The 23,221-nt window shown below is 36.3% G+C and overlaps 2 protein-coding genes across 19 annotated transcripts; both read right to left on the bottom strand.

Annotated features, from left to right (window-relative positions):
* Nucleotides 1-2,836: 2,836 nt before the first annotated feature.
* LOC117622523 (double-stranded RNA-binding protein 1-like) lies at nt 2,837-9,455 on the bottom strand. 8 transcript variants are annotated; one of them, XM_034353228.1, is made up of 9 exons: nt 9,049-9,455; nt 7,406-7,576; nt 6,962-7,147; nt 6,532-6,717; nt 6,102-6,287; nt 5,593-5,828; nt 5,260-5,485; nt 4,683-4,862; nt 2,837-3,429 (listed from the first exon to the last, which is right to left on the bottom strand). In XM_034353228.1, exons 1-9 carry the CDS (start codon nt 9,329-9,331, stop codon nt 3,092-3,094), a joined length of 1,992 nt encoding a protein of 663 aa, XP_034209119.1. In that variant the 5' UTR covers nt 9,332-9,455; the 3' UTR covers nt 2,837-3,091. The 8 variants fall into 8 exon arrangements, with proteins under 8 accessions (XP_034209119.1, XP_034209114.1, XP_034209115.1 ...); XM_034353223.1 differs by having other exon boundaries at nt 7,391-7,576; nt 9,049-9,454; XM_034353224.1 differs by having other exon boundaries at nt 5,266-5,485; nt 7,391-7,576; nt 9,049-9,454.
* Nucleotides 9,456-19,355: 9,900 nt separating this feature from the next.
* Nucleotides 19,356-23,045, bottom strand: LOC117620610. Of its 11 annotated transcripts, none has more exons than XR_004584820.1 (6): nt 22,711-23,045; nt 22,552-22,580; nt 22,327-22,476; nt 20,341-20,416; nt 20,069-20,222; nt 19,356-19,762 (listed from the first exon to the last, which is right to left on the bottom strand). XR_004584820.1 is itself a non-coding variant. In XM_034350731.1 (6 exons), exons 1-5 carry the CDS (start codon nt 22,669-22,671, stop codon nt 20,202-20,204), a joined length of 360 nt encoding a protein of 119 aa, XP_034206622.1. In that variant the 5' UTR covers nt 22,672-22,701; the 3' UTR covers nt 19,356-19,762; nt 20,069-20,201. The 11 variants fall into 11 exon arrangements, 2 of the variants coding, with proteins under 2 accessions (XP_034206622.1, XP_034206623.1); XR_004584822.1 differs by lacking the exon at nt 22,552-22,580 and adding an exon at nt 20,726-20,752 and having other exon boundaries at nt 22,382-22,476; XM_034350731.1 differs by lacking the exons at nt 22,552-22,580; nt 22,711-23,045 and adding exons at nt 20,726-20,752; nt 22,586-22,701.
* Between the last annotated feature and the right edge of the window lie 176 nt (nt 23,046-23,221).

Genomic DNA, 23,221 nt, shown 5'->3' with positions numbered 1-23,221 from the left:
TCAATGCATGAACAACAAGATATCATCTGAACTTCAGCACATTGACAGAAAGTATGTAATAGTGAGGTAGAATGTAGCAAACAAACTAGTCAGGTTTGATCGTATAAAAATTCAAGATATGATTGCCGATTCATTTACAAAGTTTTTGCCTTCAGAAACTTTTCTGAGACATGTTGAGAGCATGAGATTATTTCCTAACTTTGATGATGCAATCTAGTAGGAGTATTGTTCCCATTCTGATAGTTTTCTAGTATGTTTATTTTGTTGTTTTCTGGATTGAGGGGTTTGCATTTAAGGATGTTAATTTGGTTGACAGTTTTTTATTATTAAATAATTTCTACCATTTTGACTATTTAGCTGTTTAAACTTATTATGCATTTTGTTCATGTATGTGAGTTTGTGGTCTCTTTTGAGATACTATAATAACATTGCGGATTGACTCTTTCTAAGTCGTAAAGGTGTATGTGTACTGAAAAGCATAAAAATTCACATTACGGATCATTACATGTTAAGGTTTGCGTTTGTAGGTGCTTCATTTATTTTGAGATAGCATTATGTGATTATTCATGGCCTGTTTTTTTATAAAGGAGGGCAGTGCTTGTCTATAATTCGTTTTGTCTAATCGTTTTTCATGGTAGTTTGAAGGGAAGAACTTAACTGTTTTAAACTCATGGCCAATAAAGATTATCAAACTTTTGCAATACAAAAGCTTAGTGCTCTAGTGCTTGATCTAGTGGGAGAATGTTATATTCCTATTTAGATCGGTGCACTAGGTACTAAGTTATATCATGTTTAATAAGAGTTTAAATTAAGTTATATCTTGAGGCCCAAAACTCTGTGAAAAAAGGAAAGTTTTAAAGCCAATTAAAGGGGTCCTATTTATTTCCTTTTGCGTGAACCGTCGCTTGATGGGCTTAGAGTGTTAGTCAAGTCGGCTCTTGGGGATGATTAAAGACGACTTGACCTAGCCCTATATAAGCTTAAGATCCTGCTCTTATCAGACACGTTCTCTAACCCCTAATCTCATCATAAAGAGAGCTGAAACAGTTTATGAGAGAGAGCAGCCTTAAGCCGTTCCTACCTTTTTGCTCGTGTTGTTGCTATGTTGAATGAGTTCAGAAGTCGTGTACTCAAGAAAGATGATGCCATATGTGTCTTCTATATATTTCAAATTGTGTGAAAAATCATGGACACTTATAGAAATCTAACATGTAAGTCCAATGCTTTGCAAAGTTATCAATATATGCATGAGATGGCAAAAGAATTCTGTCATGCAAATCGCACGTATTCATGCTCGATTTAAGAATGTAGTAATCTGGTGGTAAATTAGGAGAGGCCTCTTACTCAATTTTTTAAAATTAATGTGGACGAGGCTTTAAAGACAAATGATAGTATGAGAGGACTCGCAGTTGTTATTAGAGATGATTGTGAAGAGTTGATTGCAGCAACAACCAAACCAGTGTGTGGCATGTTTACGCCCAACATCACTGAATTATTTGCAATCAGATTTGGCCTTCAACTTGCTATGGACTTGGGGTTGCAACATATATATTTAGAGTCAGATGCACAAGCAGCAATACAGATGGCTTTCCAGTGTGATGCAGACTTAAGCTACGATGGAATTTTAGTAAATGAAATTCAGGTTTTGGCTAATTCATTTCATAGTTGTTTTGGTAAGTTTCGACCTCGTACTTGTAATCGTGTGGCTCATAGTCTTGCATGTTTTGCACTTTCTATTTCAGACCTTATAGTTTGGTTGGAAGACGGACCTGAATGGTTGTCTCTCATTGTTACTGATGATGTTATCCTTACTTCTTAATGCAATGTTATGATTTGGTTCTATAAAAAAATAAAAAAATAAAAAAATAAAAAAATAAAAAAATAAAAAAATAAATTTTTTTTTTTTTTTGACTACTTGTTCAAGAATTTATGTTATGTGAAATGGTTATAAATTGTATTTTTTATTACCTAATTAGTATGTCTTTTTTATTTTAAATGGTATCATCAGTCTATCAAACCAACCCGAACCGAACTACTGGTAACTGACCGTTCACAACAGAATTCATGAATGTGCCTAAGCCTAGATGACGGTTAACGGATTGAGCCATCTACCATTCCGACTCGTGCCTAAGCCTAGGTAGAATAATTAGCAGAGGGGTAAAAAGGAAAAACAAAATTCTTATTTATGAAGGCAATTAGACTCAACCTGAAAACTGAGCCCACCTTGTCCAACTCAAACGTGAAAAGAAAACAAAAACAAAAACCAAAAAACCATAATTGAACTTTAAGTTTTACGTAGTCAAACTAGTACAAGCTTCACGCTACTTTTGCCTATCACACTAATCCATCTTGAGGAAGCTTTATATGAGATTGCTTCTTGTTATAAATCCCTTGGAGGTCTCTGTTTAGTTCTTCCATCAAAATGAGGAGAACTTTTGGGCAGTTTGCAGTGAAGGAATTACATTAGTGGAGAAGCTGTATGTGAGAGTTGGAGGAACTTAATCCACCAAAAATAATGTTGATTTCATATCCATATGCAAATTACAATAATGAATTTTTCCCATTATGACAATTTTCTTTTAAGTGAGTTGGAGGCAAGTTTCCTTTCTTTAAACTGTATTTATTTTTTACTGTCCTTGCTAGTAACTCTGTAGAATGAAAGAAATTATAATTCACTTTGTTGAGCCTTGAGACGGCAAAATTTTTAGGACATAAAAACAAGTCTTCTGCAATTTTTGCCTAAGCACATTCAACCACTGCAAAATAGAGGCACAACGTCTTGGAGACCCATTCTACTTACCTAACCAGGAACATGCCTCAGTTCCAGTTCCGGGTATAAAATGAAACAAAATTTTAATGGTTTCTTCAGCACTGTATAATGAATACAAAATCTCCACTGAGAAGAATTTCTAGCAAAGCACCACCATCAATATAGAACTCAGAAAGGCAACGGCTAAAGTATATTAACAAACCATTCGCAGCAGAGTTCATGAATGTGAGCAAAGCAACAACATTATAAGCAATTTACTTAGTAAAACTATAGGCATCACCCGTTAAACTAGGAACTGAGAAAGCCTATATATCCGTTCCTTCAGGTGTGCGACAAAGCAACCCACTTTTCATCACTCGTGGGCAGCACAGTGTTTCCCTCAGGAAATTTCATATCTGACTTGTATGGATAAACAGAAACCTTGTTATACATGCTCCTTTTAGCTGGTGGCTCAAGAGTAGAGTCCATAGCTAATTTAGTGGAGGTATCAGAAGGCAAAGTTGAAGAAGAGCCATTTCGGGACTCAGAGAGGCTAGAACTGTTTGACTCCTGTGCACGGCCATAAAGAACGTCAGAAGACGAGAATCCACTGCTTGTCGTAAGAGCATCAGGTCGTGAAGATACTGTGGCAGGATGATGACTGTTCCCTTCTGCAGTTACTGCCATCAAAGAAGATAAGGCCAATGATTTAAACATTAAGCTCTATGTAATACAGTATTATTTTTATGGGGTAATAAAAAAAGAAGGGGGAGGATGTCCGAATATCAACATCTACTTTTATCAATCTTCATAACGTATTTCAATTCTGAGCTAAACCTGTGCAGAAATGATGCCATGATTTTCTGTGATGGGTGTGGGCTCTTCTATATATATATACATCTTTGTGTCAACAGGAGACAATAAGGATGATTCTTTATATTAAGAAACTGAATTTTTAGTGAGAAGTACTGAACAACAAAGTCAACAGAGGGCACTTCACTTTGTATCTAATTAATAGTACCTCTTACAGAACTGATTTAAAACGAGATAGACGTTGTAAATGTGATACTATCACCAGATATCGAAATGAGAGATTGAGATACCGCTTCTGATGCAGTGAGGAAGGTTCTACTTTAGTGCTATTTTTCATATTCTAATTTCCAGGTACATCATGTTCTTTTTTTAAGGAATTTACACATTTTAACACATTTTATGAACTCCATAGGGAATTTACTTTTCTGTTGGCTTTTACTTTTATTAGCTTTCACCAATTGATGCTTGTTTGCATCTGAGCACTTCATGCCATAGCAGTTCCAAAGTATACATACGTATCCCAAAATCTTGAATCTACACTCAATAACTCAGTTTTCTGGAATTATATTTTCAGCATCTATACTTGACAGTGATGTATACCACATGTTTTTGAATAAACTGTATTTAATTTGAATCTTTTCTTAACTCCAACACAAAAGTTTGAATGAATGAGAGACAGCCTAGAGCATTCTTTGTGAGTGAAGTTATATGGAACAAATATATCAAATAAAGAACGTCAAAAAAAATATATCAATTAAGCAAAAGGTAAATATTAATATTTTCACAAAACAAATTCAAGTTATGGGATAAAAAGAATAGTTGCTATTCTCCTTATAACCAGAGCTCCTTTAGACATTTGAAAGCTTGGTTTAAAAATATGTCATCTCTAGCTATCTGTTTAAGACATCCTCTTATATCTTAGATGTAACCATATATGCTCGAATAGATTGTACATCTTTCTATTAAACATCATATCATCATATAGATATAGTGCCTGGATTTAAAAGAATTTAACAATAAAGGACACGATCCCAACAAAGACATTACGAGACATTATGGCAACGATAGTATAGAAATAGGCTTTTGGAAAACAAAAGAGCTTATGGAGGAAAAACAATACCACTATTCTCCATCATCTGTTCCCTAGTAATCGCACTCGGACTTACGATCATGGGGGTGTTAGGCCTGCCTTCTTGTAAATCAGTAGCTAGGTTTGACTGAAAGCTTGAAGATAAGATCTCTGGCATTTCTAGCCCCTTCTGAGCAGGGGGCCGGACCAAAGGGATCTTACTTGACTTACCTGAACGAGTGTGAGGATGTGTAAGTTTTTATTTCCCTAGATCATCAGATATTATTTTTGAATTAAAAAGGTCTTACTATGCACTCATGTGATGGCATTATTTTATAAAATAATTACTGAAAATAAACATGAAACTGAAAGAACTCCATAAACCTATAGGAAATATATCGCATGTACTTTGTGACTAACAAATGAATTGAGGAAACAAATTTACATAAATGATGATATTAAGTTTTATTTTATTTTATAAGAAATAAAACTTTATGGGATAAAATAATAGAAGAAACTTAACCTCCTTTAAGCACTTACACTTCCAAAGAGACAACATCGTAATAAATTACAAAGAAATACCCCAGGGTTAACACAAATTTGGAGCTAGTAAGTTGAAGAAAAATACTCTTACGCTCTCTCAAGGTATGGTAAGCAACCTTTGCTGCACCCATCTCTGCCTGCTTCTTGCTTCTTGCTTCTGAACCTGTAAAAGTTTCTCCTTCTATCTCCACAGTTGAAACAAAAATTGGCACATGAACTTCGCCAGAATTCTTTGTGCTATAGACTGGCATAGAAAAACCTTCTTTCTGGATTAATTCTTGTAAAACGTTTTTGTATAAACCGATATAATCCTAGGGTAGGAAAAGGAGAACCACAAAGACACGAGATATATTTAGAGATTCTCTATACTATCAGAAAATGGGAAAATTATGCAGAGAATATAAATAAAATTGGCCACCTCTTGTATTCCATTTGGCAACAGGGACATCAAAGCAACTTTTGCAACTGCATGTTCAGCTTCCTTCATTGTAGGAAGAAACTCTTGACCCTCATAGGTATGTTCATCAATTGTTACCCTACACTTGAAATGATTGGCATGAGGCGGACCTTCCCGCTCACAACTGTACACAGGTAGAAGAAGATTTCTCTTATGTGCATAAGTCTGCAGTTGGTTCTTGTACAAATGCTGTATATCTACACCCCATATTGAAAGATTATAAGTTGTCTGTCATTCAATAACATTTTGATAATAAAGAAAAAGTTAAAACTATGTGCAGATGATAGAGAGTTTAAGGCATTAATACTTTAAATGCCATTTCTTTTTCACATATCCTTCAAACCCAGAGTATAATTTCAACAGTTTCTGAAAAAGATAGCTCTACTATTAAGATGAAATTTTTTATTTGGGGGCTCAGTTCCTCCAATCATTAATAGTAAAGAGAATGTGTCCAGAGAAAATTTTCTAACCTCTCAATCGATTACCATCTTCAATATCCAATGTGCTGCCATTCGCCTGAGAATTGCCACCTGATGCTATACCACTGAACTCAACTGGCACGTAAGAAGTTTCATGTGTTTCTTGAATCTTTGGTTGCAATGTCTGTTTTGTGTCATGTGTACCAGTCAAAATGGTGCCCACTGTTGAAGGAAGTGCTGGAATAATACAACCCATAAGATACATGAACTGATTCTTATAAGATCACATCAAGACACAGAGTTTAAGGCATTATATACTTTATGTGCCATTTCTTTTTCACATATCCTTCAAACTCCGAGTATAATTTCAACAGTTTCTAAAAAAGCTAGCTCTACTATTAAGATGAAAATTTTTATTTGGGGGCTCAGTTCCTCCAATCATTAATAGTAAAGAGAATGTGTCTAGAGAAAATTTTCTAACCTCTCAATCGATTACCATCTTCAATATCCAATGTGCTGCCACTCGCCTGAGAATTGCCACCTGATGCTATACCACTGAACTCAACTGGCACGTAAGAAGTTTCATGTGTTTCTTGAATCTTTGGTTGCAATGTCTGTTTTGTGTCATGTGTACCAGTCAAATTGGTGCTCGCTGTTGAAGGAAGTGCTGGAATAATACAACCCATAAGATACATGAACTGATTCTTATAAGATCACATTAAGACAGAGAGTTTAAGGCATTTTATACTTTATGTGCCATTTCTTTTTCACATATCCTTCAAACCCAGAGTATAATTTCAACAGTTTCTAAAAAAGCTAGCTCTACTATTAAGATTAAATTTTTTATTTGGGGGCTCAGTTCCTCCAATCATTAATAGTAAAGAGAACGTGTCCAGAGAAAATTTTCTAATCTCTCAATCGATTACCATCTTCAATACCCAATGTGCTGCCATTCGCCTGAGAATTGCCACCTGATGCTATACCACTGAACTCAACTGGCACGTAAGAAGTTTCATGTGTTTCTTGAATCTTTGGTTGCAATGTCTGTTTTGTGTCATGTGTACCAGTCAAATTGGTGCCCGCTGTTGAAGGAAGTGCTGGAATAATACAACCCATAAGATACATGAACTGATTCTTATAAGATCACATCAAGACAGAGAGTTTAAGGCATTATATACTTTATGTGCCATTTCTTTTTCTCACATCCTTCAAACTCTGAGTATAATTTCAACAGTTTCTAAAAAGCTAGCTCTACTATTAAGATGAAAATTGTTATTTTGGGGCTCAGTTCCTACAATCATTAATAGTAAAGAGAATGTGTCCAAAGAAAATTTTCTAACCTCTCAATCGATTACCATCTTCAATACCCGATGTGCTGCCATTCGCCTGAGAATTGCCACCTGATGCTATACCACTGAACTCAACTGGCACGTAAGAAGTTTCATGTGTTTCTTGAATCTTTGGTTGCAATGTCTGTTTTGTGTCATGTGTACCAGTCAAATTGGTGCCCGCTGTTGAAGGAAGTGCTGGAATAATACAACCCATAAGATACATGAACTGATTCTTATAAGATCACATCAAGAGAAAATTCATGGTCATACCAAGTCATTAATACTTCAACTTGATATTATATGAATTAAAAGCTTTTCTTTCAGAAGATGCAATAAGGAATCCACAAAATAAACTAATAGAAACTCAGGGTACTAAATATCCTTAAAAGTGCGGCAATATTATAAATGGTAATAAGATATCAAAAGGTTTCGACACACAAGCTTACTCAAATATAACCATTGCACTTATAGGTTTTCAATCCTTCTCATGTCTGGTCATCCATATTTTTGTTAAAGTCTGGATTTCCCATTTTAGTCTTTGGATCATCAAATGGCTGCCTGATACAAAACCTGTTTTAAGAAAAATATTTAGCACATCAACTGACTGCCAAAAACTATATCTCTTCCATGTAAACCCAATGCATCTAAAGCCATTGGATGTATCTAAGGCTAAACTAGGAAGTCTTGGACTTTAACAACCAAGATGAACAGATGCTCAGACGTGAGAAGATTGTATATATTTTAGTAATTTTTTTCCTATATATATAGTCCACAACCCTCCTACAGGTTCTGTGTGGAACCAAGTTGTTTATAAGCAACTTTGTGTTTTTGGCTAGTTTTAATAACTTGAAACATACTAATGCTCCACACATACTATCTACATCTATACTACTTAGCACAGCTAAATTCCCTTAAGGAAAACTGTTGTTTTAGGCAACAATTATATTACTCGATTGATTAGCAGTCTGAGATCACTTCTATTCCCTTAAGGAAAACTGTTGTTTTAGACTTGTTGCGTATGATGGGACCTAAAGCTTTGTAAACTAGCGTTAAAACGCCTTTTATCCTTGTTTCAAGAAAAGCATAAGGAACGTTTCCCCCCTTAACGCCTCTCTCCTTTCAGTCGAGCTGGGTTAATCCCCATTTATAATCAAGTTGCACTACACTGACTGGTGTTTTATACAATCAACAATGGTACCCTTTCCAACACAAAACTGCTAGGCGCTGTCCTCATCCTAATAGAATCCATAACTGTATCAAGTACTCTTTCTCAAAATTTGAGGTAAAAAATTTCTCATGTTTGAATATTAATTTCCATTTTTCACAACAAAAAAAATAAATTTGAGATATTTCATGCAAGGTAACTAATTAATTTTAACACCCAGTTAGTCAACATTCACAGAAGACAACTTTGAATTTCGGCATTCAATACATATTAAATCCAAATAGAGAGCCCAAATATCCAATGCTCAGGAGAAAAATAAAAAATAAAATAATCCGTTATAAATTAAAGTAAAATAGAAAAGAGTAAAACACAAGAAATTTATTTCCAATCAGCTACCAAACAGAGGATTAGATAGAAAAACATCAAGAAAAATAAGAAATAACAACTTAAAGCAACCAAACAGAGCATAAAGATTAAAGTTAAAACACTAAAACCCTTTTACCTGAGGAAGCGGGAAGAGAAGGTTGAGGGAATGAGGAAGGGCTGGGAATGCGATTGGTATGTCTGGGTTGCGGATCAGTGAAGTGAGCGAAGGCAAGTCTAGCAGCGTCGTTTTGGGCTTCCTTGGAGGACCTGAAGAGTTGCACCGTGTCGAAGGCGACGCCGTTTATGGTGACGGAGGCTGAGAAGCGAGGGTTGTGGTCGAGGCCAAGCTTTGTGGCGTTGTACTCGGGCAAGCGCCATTTCCTCTGCTGGCACAGCTCCTGCAGCTTCGACTTGTACATCCTCTCTCTTTTGGTGTGTTAAACAAACTTATGAAGCAATGGTGGTTGCTCTGTTTTGGGAAATTTGAAGAAGATGGAGATGGTCTAGGTTGGGCTACTATCACTTTTTTTCCTTCTTGAACTTTTTTTCCTCCTTTTTATCTGAAAACAAATATTAGTACTTTGCATTAAATAAATATATTTACTTATTAATGAAATACATATGACATAAATTAATGAGGGAAAAAAAAAGTAGCTAGCAAGCACTCCTCCAATTTACTTATTGATTGCCCAATTTGTTTCGATTTATAAGAGATGTTTGTACTTGTTTCAATTTAAATTTAGTTCATCTATGTTTTTGAGTTATTGAAAGATTTTCAAAAGGAAATCAAAGCTTGAGTTTTTTTTTTTAAAAAGAGAAATTCATTCATAAAACCACAAACGCACAAAGAGCGATATGATACAGTGGCCTCGTTAAAACCTTCATAGGAAAACCTCATGGGACAAATTCCAAGAGAAGAAAGAGTACCACACATGTCATGGGCTAATAGGAAAGTCCAATTCAGGTCACTTTGGACCATTACAATAAAAAAAACAAGTCAAAAACAAAACCTAACACAAAGACCTCCGATGAGAACCGCAACTAGAGACCAACACAGTAGACCCACATAAGAGGACCGTGTAAACCCCAAATAGTAAACACACAGGAGAGGACCGCAGAACATCCCAATTGTCAAAAGAAGCCTTCTATGAGCAAAATCATAGTCATTTGACACCCATACAAACTGTAAGTCATATCATAGCAGAAACCAAGAGAGAACAAGGAGGACGAACACAGAAACAATAGTAAAAAGACCCATGATAAGCACTCCACTTCAACTCAGAACCTGACAAATAAAATCTCCTATGACCAAGCATAGTTTTTCGGTAGGTGCAGAGTAAAGAAGAATACCACATCCCAACAACTACCACCAGAGTCGCTGTTGCCGCCGCCATTAAAACAGAGACAGAATATCAGCCACCAGGTATCACAACTCTCCCAATGAGAGACACAATCCAGCGTCACTACTATCGCCACCACCGAGACAAAGACAACACCAGTCACCTGGAGCACTGCAAAAACAACAAAACAAAACAAACAGACAAACAGACCTAGATCCAAACAGATCTAGACTATCTGGGGAGGGGAAAGGGAGGAGAAGGGGGGATAAGAGGAAAGGAAAATATGGGAGAAAAAGAAGGGGAGATGAGGAGAGGAAGGGGAAGATGGGCGGAGGAGAGGAGGGGCAGTGGCCACCTCCCCCCCTTAGCTTCCTCGCGGTTGGTTGTTAGCAAGGAGAAAGGGGATCAACGTGCGCTAGATCAAAGCTTGAGTTAGTGGATGAATGATTGTTTGGTTGCATATATTAAGAAATAGTATAGATGATGGTTTCAAAATATGAAACCTCGTCGAGGACAATTATAATTGTAATGAATATTCAATATGATTTTTGATATATTTGCTATGTACTGTGTGTTCAAATTTTTTAATTGTTTATATTTTTTGAGAGGCCCCTAAACATGAAATTTTGGCTCCACCACTGCACCAATGTCCTAGATTCGATTCTCCCTCCTCCAATATCGAGTGTCTTAAAAAATAAATAAATGTGTCATGTGTAATATAAACTACCATGGTATAAGAAATTGAATCTTACCAATAATTATGTCACAAAAAGCAATAAAAATGTGTTATATTCCATTTTTATTCTCAATTAAAGTCACCTTTTAAAAGAAAATAAGAGAGGATATAAAAAAGAGATTGTATTTGGGTAATCCTGAAAGTGTATTCTTCTCCAAATGGAGGTCTATATATGGGGTACATGAACCTCTCTGACAAGGAAAGAATTATACTGAAAATCCTAATTACAATTGAGTAAGTAATTACAAATTGGTCAACTTATAAATTATATCCTAAATAGTACGCACTTCAACCTTCCATCTCAAGTTGGTGTATAGATTAGCACTAGGCATGATCCAGTTCGATCTAGTTCTTAGCCAAATCTAACACCAAAAATGTACTGTTCATCCGATCTGGTTCTGATGAAAACTAATTACTAAGCTGAACCAATTCAAATTGGTTCAGATTCAGTTTGGTTCCGATCCCGGTTTAGACTGGCAAACAAGCCCAACTGAGTTTTATTTGGGATTTTTCAAGCTTCAAGCCCAAATACATGTTTTCAAATTTTGGGCTGAAGGAGTAAGTTGGCTCAATTTCTATGCAATCATCCTAAATTGAATACATCAAACAATTTAATTTTACATCGCAACAAAAAACAAATACATAATAAATCATATTTAATTACAACCAAAATCCTGGAAAATCATATTTAATTACAACCAAATTACTAGAAAATAATCTTCAACTGCTCCATATTTTTTTAAAAAATTTCACTGCTTTTGCCCTTGCTTCACAAAAACGTCATTGAATAGCCCCTATTTCAGAAAGCATCCAACAATCAACACATTAAATGAGCGATACAAAAAAATCGACAACACAAACTTGCTACCAAAAATAAATATGAAAAAGAAAAAATAAATGAGGAGGAACATGTGAAATCTAAAGTATGTAAAATAACAACATCAAAAGAAACACATAAATGAGGATTAGAAAAAGAAAAAGAAAAAAAAAACCATTTGCGCAAGGGATTAGAGAGATAAGAGACCAAAAAGTCTACAACAATTAAAAAATTGAACCAGACCGGTTTTGATAGATTCAGGTTTCGATTTGACACTTCCAAAAATCTAATCAGGCTGAACCGGACCGACTTAAACATATATATTATTTATTTATATAAAATTAACCCAAGCCCAATTTATTCTCCAAGCCTAATCCTTCTTCAAGCCCAAGTTTTCTTCCAAGGCTTTCAAGCCCAACTTTTCTTACAAGATTTTCAAGCCCAACTCCAAGCCCTTTTTATGTTTTTTAGTCTAAGATTCCAATCATTAATAAACTCACCCAACATTTTCCAAATGCTAGCCGCAACATTCATTTTCTGGTTTGTTTTTGCCCGATTTGGTTTGGTTGGCCGATTCTTCAGTTTAATTGCCCACCCCTAGCATAGATATCTCTAATACCCAACTTGTCAAGTGAGTCATAAAACACCTTACTTGAAACTGCTTTAGTCAGAATATCGGCTAGTTGATTCTTTAAATTCATAAAAGGCATGGAAGCAGTACAAATACGTCGTGTACATCCCCGAGAGTTGGGTTATGTTTCTTGAAAGGATGGATACATCAAGCTAGCAAAACTAGCGGAAGGAGGAGAGGGAAGCAAGAAGTTTGAAGCATGGAAGGAGGAGTAGAGAGAAGCACCAAGTCTCTAGTATATTAATATGTTGTTATTCAAAGGTATTTAGTATATTAATATGTTGTTATTTAAAGATTGAACTCAAGAATGACTAAGTTGATTAGACAAGTCGACAAAGGTGTCAAAAGAAACAGGTCGGCGCCAGTATAGCATGAACCTGAACTAATTAAAAAACGCTCGACACGAGCCTGAGTAAAGTTGGGCCTCACAAGGCCCAACCCTTTTAGTTTTAATTGGTGTAAAAACACTAATGTATCCATGTATTAATTATAAATTCATTCTTGATACTTGAATTTATATAATTCTATTATCCTTTTGTACATGCAAAGGTAGCATATACCCTAAGACCCTCAATCCTAAATGAGGGTGGCGCGAGGTGCGTGTTTTCATGGGAATTTATAATTTATGTTGGATAATTTTTAACTTTGTTTTATGACTTTTGCATCCTGAGGAGGTGCAGAACTCGACTATGTTCCTAGAAAGGATGGATATACCAAGTGAGTGAGACTAGAGGAAGGAGGAGAGGGAAGGAAGAAGGTTGTTGCATGGAAGGAGGAGTTGAGGGAAGCACCAAGTTTTTAGTATATTAATATGTTGTTATTCAAAGAAGGAGGAGTACAATTAGTATTCGGTGTTGGAATCTACAAAGACTAAACTAATTAGAAAAGTTGGCAGAGGTGTAAAAAGGGAACGAGTCGGCGCTAGTACAGCATGAGTCTGACCCAATTAAGTATGGCTCGACCTGACATGAGCCAGAGTAAAGTCACGCTAGACACGGCTTCACCCGTTTAGTATTGATTGGTGTTAAAGGCACTAATGTATCCGTGTATTAATTAGTATAAATTCATTCTTGCTTCTTGAATTTATGTAACTCTATTATCCTTGATACATGCAAACATAGCATATACCCATAAACTTGATCTATTGTAGCTTTAAATTATTCATTATGATATTAGTTTTGTTTGTTGTCTCCACGAATGAGGTGTAGATCGATTAGAATCATAAAAGAGTGCTTAGCGGTTAACTAAATTTGAATTAGATTATAAGATGATGAAAAAAATGCAAAGATGAGTTGAAGGTGTCACATAAGAAACTTCATTTTTTCGACTGTGTCTATGTGGAGTCTCTAGACATGCACGATATAGCTAAATTGAGGAACCCATAAGCTTACTTCCCGATGGCGGACATTCTTCAGAATAGGATGTAGAAGCAATGCAAGTGTAAAATAATAGATGCACAACAAAATGTTGATGAGCTTTGCATACCATCTAACACGATGGAGCAGCCATATTTATGTTGATCTGTTCAACTAAAACCCAATACACAGATTACTGCTAATCCCTATTTACAAGGAACCCAATCTATATATTTGAAAAACAAAAGAAAACATATCTCAACACAGTTTAAATAAGTCCCAACAAACTAGGACTTCTTATCCACATCAAGTAAACATTTTGAATTTGAATGCTCAGATAACATCTATCTAACATCCCCCTGCAAGCTAACAGGCCGTTGAAGAACTCGAAACTTGGAAACCAAGTAAGTAAAATGCACCGTGGACAAGCCTTTGGTAAACAAATCAGCAATCTGATCTTGAGAACAAACAAAATGAACAAGCAGTTCACAACAAGTGACTTTTTCGCGCATGAACATGGTGATAATTAACCTCCAAATGCGCAAGCTGTTTGTACTCAGCCTCTGTGCTCGATCAAGACACAGTCTTTTGCTTTTTAGAACTCCGTGAGATGAGATTCTTGCCCAAATAAATGCATAAACCACCAGTGGAGTGTTGCGAATCTAGATTGCCGACATAATCAGCGTCGGAAAAAGCATTAAACTGCAAGTCACCAGGACTATAAACCAATCCATGATCATATGTACTATTCAAGTAACGTAGAATTCTCTTCATAGTGGACCAGTGAGTAAAAGAAGGACGCTACATTTACTGACATACCTGATTTACAAAATATGCAAGATCAGGCCTGGTGATGGTGAGGTATTGTAGAGTACTTACAACGCTTCTATAATTCTCGTAAACGGAAAGGGGCTCTCCCTCAAGAGCACTGAGCTTCTGCCTAATCGGTGTAGGTGTAGAAATTAGCTTGGCATTAGTGAACTTTGTACGAGACAATAAATCGAAAGCATATTAAGATAGCCGCTGAATAAGAAGAGAAAACTTGAGACTAATTATTACCTGTTACAAGGATGTCATCCAACGTAGATCAGCAATATTAAATAACACCTTTTGGATTCTCTTATTATATACAAAAAGAGAGTAGTCACATTTGGATTCTTGGAAACCAAGTCCAGCAAATAATCAGAAAAAAGTTGAAACCAAGCCCTTGGCGCACTTTAATCCATAAAGACTTCACTGCAATTTACACACATGGTGTGGGAATTGAGAACCAACAAAACCTGTCGGTTGATGCATATATACATCCTCGGCAAGATAGCCATGCAAGCAAGCATTTTGAACATCTAATTGGCGTACAGGCCACCGATTGGAAATTGCCAAACTCAAAACCAACCGAATAGTGCTGTGTTTAACGACAAGACTAAAGGTCTTGGTGTAATCAACACCTTCCTTTTGATGAAAACTGTTGGCAACCAATCTCGCTTTATACCATTTGATTGAACCATTGGAGTTCCTTTTAATCTTAAATACCCACTTGTTGGGTAGCAAATTCATACTGGATGTACACGGGACAAGGGTCCAAGTCCCATTTCTTTGCAAGGAACTTAATTCTTGACTCATAGCTTGTCGCCATTCCTCTTGTTTCACGGCTTGACTGAAGCAAGATGACTCACTATATTGAGTGTCAATAGTAGTAGTCAGGGCATATTTAGGATTGGGCTGGCGAACTCTTAGTTGAGATCTTGTCACCATGTGTAGAGGCGGTGGAGGAGTTGATGAGGAAGGTGCATCAACAACATCAAGGGAAACAACATCTTCAAGCACACGATCATCTTGGACAGTTAAAACAGATTCTTGCACAATTGTGATATTATTTGGTTCAGGTGGAGGTTGGGTGGGATTGTTTAATGGTGGTGAAGCAGGAGGTCCTAAGGCAACAACAAGATTAGTAGATTTAGGAAGCACAAGTAAATCATTTGGAGTATAATTACTTGAAGTGAAGCCGCTCTCTTTAGAAGATGTGCGATCCTTGAAAGGAAAAGTGTCTTCATTGAATAGGACATGGCTAGACAAATATATACATCTCGTGCTCAAATCCAAGCATTTATATCCTTGATGATTCAGTGAGTAACCTAAAAAGACACGATTTTTATTTTTGTTGAATCTTATGAGAGGTATAAGGTGTAAGCCAAGGAAAGAAGAGACAACCAAAGACTTTCAACATATCATAACTGGGGATTTTATTGGCAAATGATTTATTAAATATGTGGCAGTTTGAAAAGCATCAAACCAGTATTGAGTGGGACTGGAAGAGTGAGAAAGAAGAACGATACCGTTTCAACAAGATGTATATGTTTCCTTTTGGCAAGACTGTTTTGCTCAGGATGCTTAGGGCATGAGAAACGCTGGATTATACCATGATCAGCTAGGTATTTTTGAAAGGCGTGTTTAGTATATTCTCCTCCTTCATCACACTGTAAAGCCTTAATGGGTGTAACGAACAATTTTTCAAGATACTTTTTAAATCGAATGAACAAATCAAACACTTCATGTGTATGTTTCATGTGGAATATCCAAGTATATCTTGAGAAATCATCAACTAATAATAAGTAGTAACGGTAACCTTGAACAAAATTTATTGGGGAACTCCATACATCATAGTGTACAAGTTCTAAAGGAGAATTAGAAACATAACTCGATTGATTAGACAACAACTTAGTACTTTTGCCTAAAGGACATGACTGACAGAAGCTTACATTAGAAGTGCCACTAATTGGCACATGTTTATTGGAAATTAAAAAACGAATAACTGAACTTGCTGGATGACCAAGATGAAAACTCCATTGGTTTACGGAGACTTTTGTGCCTGCAAATGCTGAAAAGGGTTTATTGGAGATGCCACTGCCACTATGAAATGGATACAATCCATTTTCACATCTCCTTTGGAAAAACATCGAGTCTTGAGGTCGTTCACAACAAAACGATAAGGGAAAATGAGAATGTAGCAATGGCTATCAGAAGTAAAGCTATGGACAAAAATTAGACTGGTAGAAGCCGAGGGACAATGTAAGATATCATTGAGAAAAAATTTGCAAGAATCAATGTTAACTGTAGTTGAACCAAAATGAGAGATTTGTAAACTAGAAGCATTACGTACACCTCCAACCTTTTCATTACCATTGTACTCCTTTGGATTCAAAATATTCTGCATGTCTGGAGTGATGTGCGCATTTGCACCTATGTCAAGAAGCTATGAACCATTTGGTTGAAGGATGATGGTGGTAAGAGATGAGGCCATAGCAGTGAGGCGCTAAGCCAGAATTTTGCCTTCGTAAGGCAATATTCATACCCTGGAAATAGTCCACAACAAGATAACCAGCTTTTCCACAGATTTGACAAATAATTCTTGGGGTAGCTAAAGTAGAAGACTTCCCAAAAGAACCTGCAGCACGTTGAGTATTAAAATTCCCTCGAGAAGCACCTCCTTTCTGATTGGGAAAGCCTCCACAAGTCGGCAAAACAGCACTGCACCCAAAGCCCTGACCACGAGTACTTCCATGTCCTCGAGAAACCATATTCGCCACAGGTCCACTGTCAGGCATAGGGGCCACTTGTTCCAGCATTAGTATCTCAGTTGTCAAAAGAAAAGCCTCAAAAACATCATATGTGATATCATGGGCTTGGACTGCACTAACGATCATATCATAGGATGGGCCAAGATTATTCATGATAATCTGGACCAATTCATCGTCATTCACTGTTTGTCCAGCAAGGGCCAGGTTATCAACAATAGCATTTATACGATCAAGATAGTCACTGACAGACAAATCACCTTTGGTTGTGGGTAGCAGTTCATTCCGCAGATGCAAAATTCTATTATGAGAGGTGGAAGCATAACGCCTCTCCAAAACTTTCCCGACACAATTGACAAAACAGAGTGTGTAAGTGAGCTATTGATCTTGTTGAATACAGGTAGAATATGCAAGATCGGCAGTAGTGCTTCCAGCAATAGTTGATGGTGGACAAACACTGGTGCTGTTGACAAACCTCATAAGGTCTCGACTCTTCAAAATGGGAATGATTAGAGCTAGCCAAAGTGGATAGTTCGATTGATCAAGCTTGATATTGTTGATGGTGGGTATGGTGGTGTTGATGGCAAAGGAGTTAATGACGATGGAAGCAGGTGGGGCATTATTTGGAGTGGGGGAATTAGGGTTGGCCATGGAAGATAGTTGCGTGTTTGAGAACATGAAAAAAATAATAATTGAATCAAGTCGTTAGACAAGAAGGCTTAATACCATGTAAAACAATAGATGTTCAAGAGAAGGTTGATGAGCTTTGCATACCATCTAACACGATGAAGCAGCCATATTTATATTGATTTGATCAACTAAAACCCAATAAACAGATTACAGCCAATCCCTATTTACAAAGAAACCAATCTATACATTTGAAAAACAAAAGAAAACCTATCTCAGCACAGTTTAAAGAAGTCCCAATAGACTAGGACTTCTTGTCCACATCAAGTGAACGTTTTGAATTTGAATGCTTAGATAACATCTGTCTAACAGCAAGTATGTCATGTACATCCCTTATTATCCAAAAGATAAAAAGCTGACAGATGCTTAGCTTATTACCAAAAATGGGTCTGGCCATGACTGCTATGCGAGTTTGTGTATGAATTTGAAAATAGTTATTTATACTGACACCCCCTCAGTTTTTTGGCTTTTTCACAAGTCTTAGTTGTTTTAATAATTACATGAGCAGCCCCTCAGGTTTTTGGCCTTTTCACAAGTCCCTGTGGTTTTAATATTTACACGAACACTCCCTCAAGTTTTGAATTGTTTTTACAAAATCCCTTTTCGTTGATTGTTCATCCAAAGATTGAAGATTTTATATAAAAAAAATTTCTCCAAATGACAAAGTTACCCTTTGAAGGGTTAATTACACAAATTTTTTAAAGGGTTAATTACAATTTTGGCCACTGAGGTTTGGCTCGAAATCAAATTTGGTCACCGTAATCTCAATTTTCCCAATTTGATCACCGTAGCTGGAGTAGTTAACAAATTTCCCGCCAGTTTATTTAATTAAAATATATATAGTATTTAGTTAAAAACCATTTAACTTAAATATAATATTTAATATTTCAAAAAAGAAGAAGTTAACTACACCCCAATCTTGTACAGCACCACAATTTCACAGTCATCATCATAGTCCCATGCTAACTGTCGCCGAAAAAACCCCAGAAGTCTATCCTCGACGACGCATCAATCCCAACCTTCCCCCAACCCCAAACCTAGCAACTCGCACCCTACACACAGAGCCGACAACCCAGCTTAGCCACACTACCTCCTGTCACAAGACACCTGATTGAGAATGGGATCCGACTTCTACAATTGAGAATGGGATTTGACTTCAACGATTGGAAAAGGGAGAGGGAGAGAGCGATTAGGTCAAAGATGACAAGCTTGTAAGTCATCAAAACCTCCATGTATTTATATTTATATATGTGTATGTGTGCGTGTGTGGGAGCATATATTTCGGCGACCAATGAGCGGGTGACATGTGGAAAAGGGAAATTCCCTAGGTCAATTAGTTACTAATTGATTTAAGATCGGAATATCTCCCTAAAGCAAGGATGAAATTTCCATCAAATCTCCTTGATTAATTACAATCTCCTATTTTTGGATAAGAACAATTTTAATTAAATAAGGATTATTCTTCAAACCCTAGAAGGCAAGAGCACTATAAATACATGGCTATATCACACATACGAGGCAATCCAATTTTGGTCCTAGAAACTCCTCTCTCTCACGCCACTCTCCCCTCTTTCCCTCACGGCTCCAGCTACGTGGCATAATGTGAGATCAATGGAGTACCGTGTAGGTACAAATCAAGAGTGACCATATGGATGTTTGTCTTTGGGAGCCTTTGCAGCTGTAAATAACCATAAAGCGATGCTGCTAAGAACCTACAATAAAAGCAGAAAACGAACAAAGTATGCATGATAATCTTAAAATAGAGTTGATATAAGATAAAGAAATATCTTACATACATCAAATTATGCTTGAGTCCAAAATTCTACAGGATAACAGATATTGAAGTACAAGATACAAAAACAAAAAAATCAGTAATATGGGCAATCTAGCACAATTCAACTCCTAGATGCGTAGACAACAACAATAATATATGATTCACCCAAAACTAGAAAATAACAAATGAAAAACCAACATGCCTTCACTTCATTTAGAAATTAAATTAGCTGTAAACAACAAACCTTATTTGTCCAAGGAGAACTAGGAATCTCAATGTTCAGTAAGCAACTTTTGGGGAAAACTTCCTCCTGGATGCTTTTTACAACTGCATATATTAATGGCAAGGACACACCAACTGCATTCTTCATATCACTTTCATAGCTTAAATCTTTCTTCCTAAAAAAATCCAAGACAAAAGAAAAAAAAGTCAAACCTATTGCAATGCCAATGTATAAAGAAGAGACAAAACCATTTACATATTATGATTATTAGAGAGAGAAAATGTAGTGATCACCAATTCAATGACATGTACAGAGATGATACACCATATTAATGCCTCTCTAGCTCCAGCCACAGCGTCGGAGTAGAACCTGCTATCATCAAGACCTTGGAAATTAAAAAAACAAATAACAGAACTGAAATTCGTGAAAAATATATCAACAACAATAGTACCCAGCATGAAAAGAAGAATCTAACCCCAACCCTGTCCAAAATGTTGAGAATCAAGAAGAGACATGGATCAAAATGAAAAACTAGTTATATAAACATGAAGACATAAAAATAAAAAATAAAAAGATCTATAAACATGAACACAGAAAAAAAAAAGAAGGAAAAGGACTGAAGACTAAAGTAAGAAGAAGGCATAATCGTGAAGTGAGGTCAAGGCCGATGAAGGTTACGTTGTTGTGATCGTACATGCCGAGGAGCTGAAGGATTTGAAAGAAGAATAGGAAGTGTTAGACAACAGAAAACACTAAAGAATCAAGAAGAGTCGAGAGGAAAAGTAAGAGTGAAGAAAGAATGGGTTGAAGGACTAAGAAAGAGGCAACGCAGGACAGAGAGAAAGAGGCAATGGAAATCACAAATACGTAAACATTCAAAATATATCAAATGCAACAGCAATATGCCTTTAGAACATAACAAATGCACAAATCCAAATTAAACCAAACTATGAGATTATGCTAGTCCAAGCGCCAACCCATTTCGTTATTTCTTTCCTATAGGATCAAAAAACATATCTCGAATAGGAGCACATTGATTGACTTTCTACCAAGGATTCTATCCAAATACATAGATGTCAAGCAACCTGTACTTTGTTCGAGATAGAGATTTGCATAAACTTATACATGCAAAAAAACATAAAGTCACTTATACTAATTTGGAGTATTCAAACATAGGCTTGGATTGTTTTGAGGAAAAAGAAATGGTAAGAATCAGGGAGTGAGAGGGAGAGTCTATCCACATGATCCAGATTCCTCACCACTACAAGGACTAAATTGGCTATTAAAAAACAAATCTCCATACAAATTAAAAAAACCTACATTTTGACCACATGTTATGGAATTCAACTAGAAAACAATAACACTTAGTTAGCAATAACACTTGCCAATGGTTCAACCAAAATATCAAACAAAGCAAAAGAAAAAATGGTGAATGATTCTATAGACTAGAAAGAAATAGAGAACCAGTATAACATCAAAAATTGCAGAGACTAAAGGGAAATTAAAGAAACTAATAGAGGCTTTTATAGTTTGGTTGTTAAGTAGATTTCATTAAACCCCAGGCAACCTTCACAAGCATTTAGTAGAATACTGACAAGAAGGAACAAAAATCAATCATAACAAGCTTCCAAAATCAATCTCAATAATGTAGGTTTTCTAATTAAAGAAAATACCTTAGAGTAATATTCACATATTCTTCTCATCAAGCAAAGTTATGCATTTAAACTTAAATGGCAAATGTGATCCATAGGTTACCAAGAAAAGAAAAACTGAAAGGCTTACTTAAACCACGAGATTACAGTAGCTGGTGCTTGTAGAGCAAATAATGGAACAAGAAAATGATTTTTGAACAGCAGTCCCTTTTGCAAGCAATAGAACCCCGGATGCATAAAAAAAATTGAACACCCATAAACATCGAATTCATATCAGTGAATGAAAGCAGACCAAACATTTCATGTGCTCTTCCAATTCAGTATAAGAGTCCTCAAAAAGTAGAAATTATGCAAAGAACTGGATGTATACAAATTCAGATAAGTAAAAGATAGAGCAAAGGCTAGATAAGTGTAAATGGCTTCATCTAAAACTGGATGACCGAGAAAAGAATAACAAGCATCACCATTACCACACTCTTCAACTTAAAATCCATAAAAATTAAAAATTACACCTAAAAAAAAAATTCATATTCCCATAAAAAGACCTAGAAATTCTTTTTTCAGAAACTTCTCCAATTTTTGTATAATTCGAAAACAGATATTACAAAAAACATAATTAGGGCTTACAATGGAGGAAGAGAGACTGAGCGAGGGGTGAGCAAGCCACTGAGAGAGAGATTACCAGAGACTTCAAAAGACGTGGCGCTGTTGATTTGAGAAGAAGATACATAAATTGTCTCACGAACAGTTACAGAGACATCGGCGACTGATCTATCTCTGCAGCAGCCAAAAAATTAAACTTTTTATAATGACCTCCGTCTGTTTGATTGGTGAGAAAGTGGAAGAAAGTACATGAGAAGGTGTGTTCCTAGAGAGAGAAACTAACAATCCAGGAGTGCAGAAGCAGATGTCAAGGCGATCAAATATTAGCCACAACAAACAAAACCCATCAAATATTAGCTCCAAAATCATGGAACACAGAAAAAGACAGATTAAGATTAGAGAAATTACCCAATAAACTGAAACCCTAACTAAAATAATCTCACATGGAGGACGACGACGACAGAGGTAAACAAAGGGACTCTGATGGCTCCTGTCGACGAGGAGAAGGACGTCTATGGCTCTCTCTTTTAGGGTTTAGGAATAGATAATGGTAAAGATAAAGGACTGAGAAGAGATCAATGAAGAAGAGAGATGCTGAAGGTGAGAGGGATGAGAGAGTGACTGTGACTGTGGGTATAGGCATAGAGGGTTTAGGCTGACTCTGGGTATTGCAAGAGAGAAGAGAGAGAGTTTATTGGTGAGAAGGATGAGAGAGACTCTGACTGGGTATCGCGAGAGAGAAGAGAGGGAATTTAGTTTTTAGTTAAAAATATGAGAGGAAGTTTGAAATTTTAATGAGGGAGTGAAAATTTTTAGCGAAAAATTACTGTAGCGGTCAACCATGCTTTTGGCGTCGGTGAAAAATGATATGCTTAAATTTATTTTTGGCAGAACCATTTTACGCATCAGTATATTCATA

The sequence above is a fragment of the Prunus dulcis genome, chromosome 3, assembly GCF_902201215.1.
Source record: "Prunus dulcis chromosome 3, ALMONDv2, whole genome shotgun sequence".
Taxonomy (NCBI): Eukaryota; Viridiplantae; Streptophyta; class Magnoliopsida; order Rosales; family Rosaceae; genus Prunus; species Prunus dulcis.
Note: the sequence above shows the minus strand (reverse complement) of the source record. Positions and strands in the feature narration are given on the sequence as shown.

What these genes read in the sequence shown, in the direction of transcription:
- LOC117622523 (XM_034353223.1), bottom strand. Translation starts at nt 9,331, where the DNA reads ATGTACAAGTCGAAGCTGCAGGAGCTGTGCCAGCAGAGGAAATGGCGC. An exon ending in AGATGGTAATCGATTGAGAG is followed by an intron (nt 7,148 to 7,390) that starts GTTAGAAAATTT and finishes GTATTATTCCAG; the next exon opens with CACTTCCTTCAACAGCGGGC. An exon ending in AGATGGTAATCGATTGAGAG is followed by an intron (nt 5,829 to 6,101) that starts GTTAGAAAATTT and finishes TATGGGGTGTAG; the next exon opens with ATATACAGCATTTGTACAAG.
- LOC117620610 (XM_034350731.1), bottom strand. Translation starts at nt 22,671, where the DNA reads ATGATTTTGGAGCTAATATTTGATGGGTTTTGTTTGTTGTGGCTAATA. An exon ending in TCAGTCTCTCTTCCTCCATT is followed by an intron (nt 20,753 to 22,326) that starts GTAAGCCCTAAT and finishes CAAATCCTTCAG; the next exon opens with CTCCTCGGCATGTACGATCA. An exon ending in CTGTACATGTCATTGAATTG is followed by an intron (nt 20,223 to 20,340) that starts GTGATCACTACA and finishes GGATTTTTTTAG; the next exon opens with GAAGAAAGATTTAAGCTATG.